At 38.1% G+C, this 13,082-nt stretch overlaps 1 protein-coding gene across 3 annotated transcripts in view; it reads left to right on the forward strand.

Moving 5' to 3' along the window:
* The first annotated feature begins 115 nt into the window (after window positions 1–115).
* The window catches only part of LOC144662139 (uncharacterized), a 59,361-nt gene continuing 46,394 nt past the window's right edge, over window positions 116–13,082 (forward strand). Inside the window, exons 1-4 of one of the 3 annotated variants that reach the window (XM_078522895.1) lie at window positions 116–237; window positions 8,331–8,456; window positions 9,462–9,621; window positions 9,973–10,102. In XM_078522895.1, coding sequence (XP_078379021.1) covers window positions 8,418–8,456; window positions 9,462–9,621; window positions 9,973–10,079 — 306 coding nt within the window. In that variant the 5' untranslated portion in view covers window positions 116–237; window positions 8,331–8,417 and the 3' untranslated portion in view covers window positions 10,080–10,102. Of the gene's footprint in view, window positions 238–4,986; window positions 5,112–8,330; window positions 8,457–9,461; window positions 9,622–9,972; window positions 10,103–13,082 lie in introns of those variants that run through there. The other 2 variants (XM_078522894.1, XM_078522896.1) reach the window with 2 other exon arrangements.

Consider the following 13,082-nt stretch of genomic DNA (forward strand, 5'->3'; position numbering starts at 1 on the left):
TCAACATTCTGGGTCTGTTGCCTAGTAAACGTTGTTTTATCGCCGAAAAATGAGGGTATTTACATTACAAAAGAAACGAATACCTCCAGCTGTAGTGCTTAAAAAAGAAATGCATTTAACTTAATGTACTGCTCAAGTCATTACAGTGCGAGAAGCGCTTGCCAAGGGAAGGACGACGGCGATAAGCGGTTCATTGATCCTTGTTATATTTAACAGCCCGGAACGTTTACCAAAGAGGTTGGTGTTAATTGTAAGAATTGTTTCTTACCAGCCCACTACTAAAACTTCAATTTGCCTTAAGTCGGACATTTGTTAAGCTTAATTTGTTCATATTTCAAAAACTGCAAAGCTGCAATTCAATCAAACATTACTTCGAGTTGTCACTTCAGTATATGCTTCGTGCCACTAAACTCATCAATACTATCAAATACGGGAGGAAGCGTCTTAATGTATCGTTAAATTCGGTAACCTTCCCAATTTTTTCACATTTCTGACATAGCAACTGATGGTCTCACTTTGGTTAAAGTCTTAGAAAAAAGTCAACGTTGAAAGATTTTCGCACGAACGTATGCCTGTAAAAGAAATATTGAAAGGAGAGCAAATTGAAATTAATTTTAAGCAATTTATCCAAGACATATAATGGCAGAATTTAACCCATTGACGTCGGGATTTTCTTTGAAAAAAAAACCGCATTTTTTGGACAGTGTTGACATTGCCTGGTCCAACCTACTCAAAACGGCAATTGGAACATGAAGGCATGCCTTTCTTTCCACTAGCATCACATTTTATGACATTTTTGCTCGGCCAAAAGAACACTCGGGTTTGTTTTTAATGACATTGTTTTTGAATTTATATTACAGAGCGCGTTTCCATAGCAACGTCACTTAATTTGACATTACCGTTTTTTTCTGACGATATTTAGTATCAAGACCAATTTACACTAGCTTCAATAGCAATCTCTGTACTATTAAATAGCACAAAACTGCAGAAAAATCTCATTACTTGACGACAGCACATGTGCCTTTCGCTATCCGATGTAACGCCTGTAGCGTGACATGATATCAATCAATTAATTAATCTATTTATTGTTAATTGTCGATACGATTAGTTTTAAGTGGAGCATCCATAAGTAAGGAAAATTGGTAATCCATCGAACCGAGAAATTTTTGGGGCCGCCGCCAAACTCGTACGTACACACAGGGAGCACTCACATGAGCTATGCGGATAAATAAAAATCATTCTTACTTGTTATCGTCGCGTTTTTTGCGTTTTATCGGCCATTTTGAATTTGTAATACTCGGTCTAGCAGGTTGGAGGTCTGGAATCGAGAAAAGTGTGGGGTCTGGGACGGTCGAAACATTCGTAAATATTAAATTCTCGGGACGACATCCGATCAAGCTAAGAGTGCTATATAGTGACAAGGGGTAAAACTCTCCACCTTTGTTTCAAGCCGCAAGTAAAAATTGATTGAAATGTATATTGAGTGGCAGACTCCTGCCTCCTATGCGCATGTTCTGCGCAGAAAGTTAAGGGACCTGGTGTTAGTGACGGAGTATTTAAGAGCGTTAACATAACCTTTTCCATTTTTCAGATTGGCTAAACACTGTTTAACCGAAATGCGGTGTTATTTTTGTGTCAAAATATCGACAAAATGGGAACAGAAAACGTTTTGTCTTCATGCCGGAGGTCATAACTTGTTCCAACTCATGATTATTCCATGAGCGCGCAGCTCAATTGTGAATTAAAACAAGAAACTGAAACTCGACTGACGTGGAGTATAATTGCGCAGTAACTATTCACAAGAGAAAAGCCCAAAAAAATTAAATAAAAGACAAAATACGGTATATGTAGCTGCAACTTAACAGACTGAAACAGTAAAGATTATGAAGGTATGGACAGCAAAGTCCACGCAACCAGTTAGCTATTGTAATGGGGATTGCCAGCTCATTCAAAAATTATACTACAATATGTATAGCGTGTACGTACTTGAGACAGACCGGTAAGTCACGGAATGCTTTAGAGCAAGAGAAAAACTATATTTATCTGTTTACATTAATACTCTCTTGATGAAAGTTACATGTCGACAAACTGGCAACTGAGGGAAAACATTTTGTCTTCTTGATGGAGGTCATAGCCAATGCATTCACGAATATTCTATGAGCGTGTAGCTCCGTTATGAATCAATAAAAACTGAAAACTCGACTGAGGTCACTTGATTCTCGTGTGCAAAAACCATGAGTGGAATATCATCGTTTCTTTTTCGCAAGAATTGAAAAGTGAAAACATACAAAAGACAAAAGCCAAATCAAATAACGACAAACTGGTTGCACATGAAACAATAAAGATTATCAATGTATGGACAGCATTGTTTTATTTATAATTTTTTTCAGTTTTTTAATTTGCATGACCGACAACGAATCAGTTCTCCCGTGATTGCCAACTCAGCCATAAATTATACTAACAGGGTTATAGCGTGTACTAGGGATAAGCTCTTGTCATTTCCAAGAAGAAAGGCTTTAAGCTCGGAGTTCATTTCAACGTTTTAGGCGGTACAAGGAAGGTGAGACCATTTCAATTTCTTGACATCTTAGTTTTAGCAGTCTCTTTTCTTGTAAGATTTTTTTTAAGTCCAAAAAATATTCTCTTTTCACGTATTTGCAATTGCGTGATTTGCAAGTAAAGTTAAACTAACAGAGGGCGTTCTCATTAACGGTACCAATATTGACCGGACATAAGCCACTTTATAAAAAGATGAGTACGTCTCCATATCGAAAAAAAAGACCCAAATACGAAACCTTCATCATTCAAATTGACGAATATTTATCAATAATTCCGCCTGATATTAAGCCGACGCCCTACAGCTCGTTAGCGAAATGACTTTAGACGTAGGCGAATCGACATAGGACGTTAGCAAGCTATTCCTTTGCGAATTCACTCGTAGGCGAAACGACCGCAATTCCATTTAGGTTTTGGCCCCTGCTCTAAGGTTGTTGCTTTGAAAGGTTTTATCTCTTAATTAGAGTACCAGCTCGCTTGCAACCTTGAGTTTGAATCCTGCAAATCTAAAACTAAAAAGGAAAACATACCCCGGTGATACAAATAACAAAATGAACACCTTTGTTTAAAGCCGCTTGTAAAAATTGATTGAAATGTATATTGAGTGGCAAACTCTTGCCTCCTATGCACATGTTCTGCGTAGGAAGTTAAGGGACCTTGTGTTAGTGACGGAGTATTTAAGACCGTTTCAATAACCTTTTCCATTTTTCCAGATTGGCTAAACACTGTTTAACGGAAATATTGTGTTATTTTTGTGTCAAAATATCGACAAAATGGGAACAGAAAACGTTTTGTCTTCATGCCGGAGGTCATAACTTGTTCCAACTCATGATTATTCCATGAGCGCGCAGCTCAATCGTGAATTAAAACAAGAAACTGAAACTCGACTGACGTGGAATATAATTGCGCAGTAGCTATTCACAAGAGAAAAGCACAAAAAATAAAATAAAGATAAAATACGGTATACGTAGCTGCAACAAAACAGACTGAAACAGTAAAGATTATGAAGGTATGGACAGCAAAGTCTGACCTAACCAGGTAGCTCTTCTAATGGGGATTGCCAGCTCACCCATACATTATACTACAATATGTATAGCGTTTACTTGAGACAGGCCGATGAGTCACGGAATCCTTTAGAGCAGTAGAAAAACTATATTTATCTGTTTACATTAATCAGGAACACTGTTAAACAGAATTTTGTTCGTATTTTGTGTTATATGAAAGTTAATATGTCGACAAACAGGCAACTGAGGGAAAACATTTTGTCTTCTTGCTGGAGGTCATAGCCAATGCATTCACGAATATTCCATGAGCGTGTAGCTCCGTTGTGAATCAATAAGGGAATAAAATGACTTTTTGAGGGAATATTGTTTATTTGCGCCCGCGTAGTGCCATTTGTGGCCCGAGCGCGAAGCGCAAAGGCCACAAATGACACTACAAGGGAGCAAATAAACAATATTCCCGAAAAAAAGTCATTTTATTATCATTATTATCAACAAACAAGGCCAAATATAACATCCAGATATGTAACACATTCAGTTTAATGAAGTTAGCATCATGATTTTCAATTCAAATAGCACAAGTACTTCGTCGCAATGAAAATTATACACGATGCAACTGAGGCTTATGTCTTATTGTGTAGTTGTAGTATAAAAGAGCTAGCTGCAGTGTCTCTGAAAATAATGAGCAATTGGTTGATTCATGGATAATAATATTTTACAAACTTACATTTTCCGATTGAACTTCGGCGTAAAATTCCTGCAACTGCTTTAGCAAAATTGGCTCGAGTGGAGATACACAATTCAAGTGAACGATGTTTCGTTTCTCGCAGGACAACAAGGAGCTGCTCTCTTTGTCCCTTCGCCTTGTGAATTTGCTTCTAAATCCGACTTTTTTGGCTGTATTTTGTCCCATTTACAACAAATAGACTTTGATTTTTCCTACCGAACACAATTCGCTTGTCGAAAAACTGTTCGAGACTCTTGCTGTACGCGTACGCACCTGAATAGTTTTCCCGCGTCAGCAACGCTGATTGGTTAAAGTTAATCGAATGATGAACAGAGAACCAATCAGCTGCAGGGCCGTTAATGCATTAACAGCCCGCTAGGAGTCATTTGCGGCCCGCAAAGCGCGTGTTTTCAATAGGGCGGTTTTCAATTTGGCCGCGTGTATTGATAATAATAAAAATTAAAAACTCGACTGAGGTCACTTGATTCTCGTGTGCAACAACCATGAGTGGAATATAATCGTTTCTTTTTCGCAAGAATTGAAAAGTGAAGACATACAAAAGACAGAAGCCAAATCAAATAACGACAAACTGGCTGCACATGAAACAATAAAGATTATCAATGTATGGACAGCAATTGTTTTATTTATAATTTTTTTCAGTTTTTTAATTTGCATGACCGACAACGAATTTCTCCCGTGATTGCCAACTCAGCCATAAATTATACTAACAGGGTTATAGCGTGTACTAGGGATAAGCTCTAGTCATTTCCAAGAAGAAAGGCTTTAAGCTCGGAGTTCATTTCAACGTTTTAGGCGGTACAAGGAAGGTGAGACCATTTCAATTTCTTGACATCTTAGTTTTAGCAGTCTCTTTTCTTGTAAGATTTTTTTAAGTCCAAAAAATATTCTCTTTTCACGTATTTGCGTGATTTGCAAGTAAAGTTAAACTAACAGAGGGCGCTCCCATTAACGGTACCAATATTGACCGGACATAAGCCACTTTATAAAAAGATGAGTACGTCTCCATATCGAAAAAAAAGACCCAAATACGAGCTTCAACTTATTATAAGAAATTAACACTCACGTAATTCAGGCTCGGACGGTGCAAACTCGGTTGGGAGCGAAACCTTCATCATTCAAATTGACGAATATTTATCAATAATCCCGCCTGATATTAAGCCGACGCCCTACAGCTCGTTAGCGAAATGACTTTAGACGTAGGCGAATCGACATAGGACGTTAGCAAGCTATTCCTTAGCGAATTCACTAGTAGACGAAGCGACCGCAATTCGATTTAGGTTTTGGTCCCTTTTCTAAGGTTGTTGCTTTGAAAGGTTTTATCTCTTAATTAGAGTACCAGCTCGCTTGCGACCCTGAGTTTGAATCCTGCAAATCTAAAACTAATAAGGAAAACATACCCCGGTGATACAAATAACAAAATGAACACCTTTGTTTAAAGCCGCTTGTAAAAGTTAATTAAAATGTATATTGAGTGGCAAACTCTTGCCTCCTATGCACATGTTCTGCGTAGGAAGTTAAGGGACCTTGTGTTAGTGACGGAGTATTTAAGACCGTTTCAATAACCTTTTCCATTTTTCCAGATTGGCTAAACACTGTTTAACGGAAATATTGTGTTATTTTTGTGTCAAAATATCGACAAAATGGGAACAGAAAACGTTTTCTCTTCATGCCGGAGGTCATAACTTGTTCCAACTCATGATTATTCCATGATCGCGCAGCTCAATTGTGAATTAAAACAAGAAACTGAAACTCGACTGACGTGGAATATAATTGCGCAGTAACTATTCACAAGAGGAAAGCCCAAAAAAATAAAATAAAGATAAAATACGGTATATGTAGCTGCAACTAAACAGACTGAAACAGTAAAGATTATGAAGGTATGGACAGCAAAGTCCACGCAACCAGTTAGCTATTCTAATGGGGATTGCCAGCTCAACCATAAATTATACTACAATATGTATAGCGTTTGCTTAAGACAGGCCGGTAAGTCACGGAATGCTTTAGAGCAGTGGAAAAACTATATTTATCTGTTTACATTAATGGAACACTGTTAAACAGAATTTTGTTCCTATTTTTTGTCAAATGTTTTCAGCTGTTTAATTTGCATGACCGACAATGAATGTCTCCAGGCTTGCCAACTCAGCCATAAATTATACTAACAGGGTTTAAGCGTGTATTAGAGATAAGCTCTCGTCATTTCTAAGAAAAAAGGCTTTAAGCTCGGAGTTCATTTCAAAGTTTTAGACGGTAAAAGGAAGGTGAGACCATTTCAGTTTCTTGACGTCTTAGTTTTAGCAGTTCGTTTGCTTGTAAGATTTTTTTAAGTCCAAAAATATTCTCTTTTCACGTATTGCGTGATTTGCATGTAAAGTACAGAGAACGTTCCCATTAACGGTACCATTATTGACCGGAACATAAGCCACTGTATAAAGACGTTAGCGTTTTAACTTTATTCTTTAGTGAAACCACCTACAGCTCGTTAACGAAACAACTTTAGACGTAGGCGAATCGACCGAAGACGTAGCGAACTGCTCGTTAGTGAATCTACTCGTAAGCGAAACGACCGCAATTCCAAAAGGACCCTCAAAGCGTTGTTTCGCGTCCTTACAAGAATCAATAAAAAGTTAAGCGAGGTTTCATGCTGAAAGCGTTCTTTCGCGTCTTCACGAGCATGAATAAAACTTTAAGCAAATTTTTGTGTTCAAAGCGCGGGTTCGGTTCTTCACATGAATCAATAAACAGTTAAGTGAGGTTTCATGTTTAAAACGTTGTTTAGCGTCTTCACAAGCATAAATAAAACTTTAAGCAAAGTTTCGTGTTCAAAGCGTGGGTTCGGGTCTTCACAAGAATCAGTAAACAGTTAAGTGAGGTTTCATGTTTAAAGCGTTGTTTCGCGTCTTCACTAGTATTAATTAGAAGTTAAGCAAAGTTACGTGTTCAAAGCGTGGGTTCGGGTCTTCACAAGAATCAGTAAACAGTTAAGTGAGGTTTCATGTTGAAAGCGTTGTTTCGCGTCTTCACTAGTATTAATTAGAAGTTAAGCAAAGTTACGTGTTCAAAGCGTGGGTTCGGGTCCTCAAAAGAATCAATAAAAAGTTAAGCAAGATTTCATGTTTAAAAGCGTTGTTTCGCGTCTTCACAAGTATGAGGAATAACATGCGAGATTTTAATGTAAGTCCAAAGCGTAAGTATGAGTAAAAAGTTTAGCATGGTTATTTTCGTGCCTCAAGTAATACCAGGCTTTTATTATTTAGACTTTGGTGGTCTGAATGAGACACATGGCCTGCCTGACATGGCAAATTTACGCTCCCCACTCCGCCAGTGCAGCAAAATAGTCATACCGAAGATTTTCCAATTACTCACGAGCTTTTCCGCTTAGCTTAATTCGGCCAAAGGTCCCTCAGCGCTACAAAGAAAACAAGGACTATTGTTTAATGCTTTACGTGAGAAGTTGAGCCGGAACAACAGACCATTTCTTGATACGGATGTATACAGCTATTTCGAGAAAGGATGTCGGAAAAAAAAACGTCAAAGTGTACGCGACAAGACCGAAAGGTGGTCTGGGTATTCACTGGAATTTTGCATATTGGCCTAGAGGAAATTTACAAGTTTGTATTTTTGCACGTGGAGAATTTGTTTTTCTTCTCAGGAGGTCTATATCTGTAGCTTTACTTTTACTGTCGCATGTCTTTGAGTGAGGAAAAATTCTTCTGAACGTACCTTGTTTCTACATGTCTGAAAAGAAAGAAAACCTGAAAATTGCGCTTATTTTGTTGTTATATCTCATTAGTATTCAACACGTGCAGTAGCTCAATACGTCTACCCATACTACCTTTAGGGATTGGCTTGTGCAGTTTAGTGCTTTTTTCCGACAACATTTCTCGAAGTAGCTGTAAACCAAGCAAACAGACCTAAATAGCTAGTGACTATAATTACAAAATGTCACAATGCCTTTTGGTTTACTCCAGAACTCATTCGCCTTAGCGTTTCGTGTTTATACTGATAAGCTCATTTTTCCATTTCAGCCAACATGTCTTTCATTCATAAGATTATCTTGGTGTTTGTCATTGTCCAAATGGCAGTAGTTCTGGCCAAACCGAACGAGCCGGAAAATGACGATGGGATGGAGAACTTTGTTTAAAAACGAGCAGGTGAGACTCATCTTTAATTGCTAACTTTGCTTTCTATCCGATAAGTATACGTAGAAACTCATCCGTGTTCTATTAGAAACCTACAAAACTAAATTCTTCTCCCATCGTTTTCTATTCTCCGATAAAACACAATCAGACAATTATTCTTGATTTTTGGCTTAAAAGTGCATAAAATTGTAAGTTTTGGACTGCAATCCTTTAGGATTTCTACCAGCTAGACAATCATCCCACTCGCTCATAGAAAACTAGAGTAAAATAGTAGCCTAACTGTGAAATATTAATTCTACCATCCCTTGAAGAATACAGCCAGTCAGGAGCCATAAAAAACTGTCAGTTGCATATTCTGTGGTATTCCACGGTCCGTCTTCCACGAAAACGGTCTCCCGGCCTTTAGCGCGGCCTCCAAGTTTTCCCACCGAAAGCATAATCGGCAGCGCGCGCCATTTTTTTTGTTTCATTCAGCTCAGTTTCGATTTTGCGAGAAACTTTTCAAACATGAAAAAAGAACCAAATTATTCGCTCGAATATGACTTTCTTTAGTTTATGTTTTCAGAAAATCCTGATACTAGAGACGGAAAACTTTATGCAGACGTCGAGAAAAGAAATTGTAGGGGGTTGGGGGACAAAAAGACTCACATGCTGCTGACATAACTATACATAGATTAATCACCACTCATCCCCTTTGCGATCTCCCTCGTTAAATAGACCTTATGCATAATAACGTCATATGCTCAAAATTGACCACCAAGCCTCGTTTACGCGGATTATTCTCAACCCTCTGCCACCTTCATGTAGTTTTCACGAGGGTACTCTTTCATCTATGCTGCTTAGGGAATTCGTTCATGATAAAAGTGAGGCTTGGTGGTGAAATTAGTTAGTCTGACGTAAACATGCATAAGGGCTATTCCCTCGTGGTTTAACAAGATTCTTAAAATGGATGATTCCTATAAGAGATTATTCATCTCATCTACCTTTTTTACCATGTTTTTCATTTTTTATCTCAAGCTGACTGCGGCGGTGGCTGCGAACCAGAAGGCTGTTATTCCCGAAGGTGCCGATCATCCTGCAGATCAGGAGAGCGACACATTTCGATGTTTGACGACAAGTGCTCCGGAGGTGACAAGTGCTGCATGTGTCACGTGCGCTGGGGCTGGAGTAGTGGCTGGTAAGTTATGAATCAGTAGTAACTGGTTGTACATGACTGTAGCAGTCTAGAAATTTTGGAATTGTACTCTTAATAAAGCTTTTAGGTAGCAATTGAATAGAAATAGAAATATAAGTAGAAAAACTAATTAAAAACACTAAAAACAAGAACAAAATATGGATATTGACTAATTCTCAATAGATAGATATTTGCTAATTGCCAATGGCACGTAAGTAACACAAATGAGGCACAACCTTAGCTCTAAGTCACAAACGAATATTTTTTTTCTAAACGTTACAAAAATGTCACAGAAACAGCACTCAAACTTAATATTGATAAGTTAATCAAACGGTTCTCTTTTTGTTTCTACAGCGTCTATGATGGTTAATGTGGCCGATCAGCAGCCCAAGCAGCAATATTGCCGCACAGCAGTGCGAGGTAGTTTAGTAAAACTTTGTGTGTATAACAAGACAAAGTGAAAAATAAAAGCAATATTGCCATATGAGTGTGTCAAATATTCAGTCGGTATGTCAGTGGAGAAATGAAGTTCTTATGTTTCTTGCTGGTCATCAAAAAATTGCAGGTCGTCTCAAACAACGTTCAGATTGCGCTCGTTCAGCCATTAAGGTCATTACCCTGAAATACAACTGAACATATATTTTTAACCAAACTTCGCCTACGTGTTTGTTACTTTAAGGAAACTTAAATTTTCAAATAAAAAGGGGGGTCACCATATTCGTTTAGGAGCAGTAAGACCTTGTATATTCCATATAATTCCTTTATAATTCCTCTGCGAGTGCTGGCAAAGTACTCGTTTTTAGCGATGATTTAATTTTCAAACATAGGAATTGATCTGTTTTCATTTTACAGAAAGAATGTGATCGCTACACCCAAAATATGAGAAAAAAATTGATAGCTAACCATACTCGTTTAAGAGAAAGCGGCAATTTACCTCTCTCGTGGACTAAGCCGCATAGAGAAAAGCCGCCATTTTGTTTATGTGCGCGCGCTAATTACGCGTAAAATTCTGCGCAGTAAGGATGCGCAACGCAATACAGGGAAATGATCTTACTCCCTGAAAATAAGTTCAAAAAGCGCTTGGAATGCGCATTGGTCACGTTCAAACTCCAGTGCCCAAACAGTCTGCTTTAGTAGTACTTTTATTGTACCCACAATTCAGTGTTGTTGTACACCATCCTTGGTCCTTTTAACCTGGCGGAGACTGGGCCCGGTTCATAAATCGCCCGGAATTTTTTGTAGTAGTTTTGTCGGTTAATCGTTCCAAACCCGCTCGGCAGCTTCCTTGGCCAGAGTTCAAATCACACACTTGCGATATTTACTCGGCAAGAGCTATTACATCATTCTCTTATTTAAAATTAACTAATATCCTAACCCTAACCCTAACCCTAATACCTTAACCCTATTAAGCGTCAAATATATATTTTTTGTGTTATTCAAGCGTTTGACTCAAGCGAGTGGTTATTGTTTTGACAGGGTTTTTTTTAATTTAAACCATAACGTCAGTCACGCAATGTGTTTGCAGCAAGCTTCACGTATATTAAACTGCTTTTAAAAAAAGGCTGGAAGCCAGAGCATTTTTGAACCGGAATACTTTGAAGATCAGTGCTTTCCAATTAATAGCAAGAATTGTGTCCATTTTCATTCGTGCACATTGGATGCTGGCAAAGTCGCGTATCAAAGACGATTGAATGTTTGCATAGCAAAATAATCTTATTTTGGTTCTTGATGTTAAAGCTTTACTTACACACTTTCCAAGACTTCAGAAACAAAATGGTTATGTGAAGTATTTCTACGAACTATGATGGAATTTTTGAAAGGATCCGTAAAGCCAGCAAGTAAAACAAATGTCAAGTCAAGTCAAGTCAATCTTTATTTATTCACACGGTAAAAGAATCGTCAAAAAAAAAATAAAAAAAGCATAACACTGTTTTACATGATTGCCGTGTGGGAATCCGATATGTCAGAGAGTCGATTTATGATTTCTCGTTTAAAGTGCCCAATGGAGCCAACATCCCTCATTTGCTGGGGCAAATTGTTCCATAGAAGGGCCCCACTTTAACTAAAAGTTCGTTTTAAATAGTTTGTGTGTGGCTTGGGCAGGTCAAGCTTACCTTCGAGATTTCTTAAATTGTACTCTGCGCGGCGGGTAGTGAATAATTGGGACAAGTACTCTGAGGCAAGTTTGTGTATCGATTTAAACATCATCAATGCTTTTTGCGTCTGACGATGTTAAGATAACTTCTCCCACTTGAGTTTTTCTAAAAGGCGGTTCGAGCTCGTATCATAAGGCGATTTGGTAATCACTCTGGCTGCGCAATTTTGGAGTTTTTGCAGTTTATCGCTTAACTGGCTGTTCAAACAATCCCAAACGGGGCTGCAGTAATCAAACTGCGGTAGTATTAGGGCATTGTAGATTTGAACCAAATTGGTCTGCAAAATGTAATCTTGGTGCGGGTAATTACGTAGTTAAATTTTACCACGGCATGTCAAAATCTTACGGTTTTGAAATTTTTTAAATCTTTATGGCTTTCAAAATCTTTCTTGACACCATCTTGAATAAAAATTCATCTAAAACTTTTTCATGTTTCTTTCATTTGTTCATGTTTAGCTGGGTTGTAAACGAACAACATCTATTTATCTGTGTGATGTTTTTGATACACATATTTACCTTTTTTGTCGTAGTAGTTCGCCATTAAAATGTTTCTTGGCCTCATCTTGAATTTTTTTTTCTTTTTTTCACATTAAGTTTGGAATGTTAGGATTTTAAAACGAACAGCATCTGTTATCTGATACGCGTGATCTAATGCATGCCCTTTTTACTCGTGAATGTAATGAAACGAGTATGGTTATGGAAAGTGATATGCAAATTTTCACTCAGTCAGTCGGTCGGTCGGTCGATGGGCTGTTAACTTTAATTTATGAATAATAATTTATGCATTAAATTATGGGCTGTTAACTTTAATTTATGAATAATAATTTATGCATTAAATTATAAATTAATTTTCCTTGTTTTTTTTTAAACTTTTTGTTTCACACTTCTGAGGTTTGAACCGGCGACTCCTAACATCAACTATGGTTTTGAAGACCAAACCTCTAACCAAGTTGCAGTCCCGCACCGGTTCAAAGCGGCTCTCTGATTGGCTGATTCACGAGAACAATAGAAAATTATTTATTAAAATAAAGACTTTATATGTTTTGTGGTGATTTCTTTCTTCGTTAGTAGTTCCTCTCATTGACATCCCATCTAAAGGACATTTATGGCTTATCATAGGTATTTATAATAGCAAGGGCAAACATGGGTAAGCATGGCTAAGCACGGCAATTACCGGAGCCGGCCATAGCCGGCCGTTCCGACTGTACCGACCGTACCGACTGTACTGGCCGTACCGGCGGTAACGACTGTACCGACCGTACCGACTGTACCGGGCGTACCGGGTGTACCGGGTGTACCGAGTGTACCG

Source organism: Oculina patagonica, chromosome 8 (genome assembly GCF_052425735.1).
Source record: "Oculina patagonica isolate OP01 chromosome 8, crgOcupat, whole genome shotgun sequence".
NCBI classification, from domain to species: domain Eukaryota; kingdom Metazoa; phylum Cnidaria; class Anthozoa; order Scleractinia; family Oculinidae; genus Oculina; species Oculina patagonica.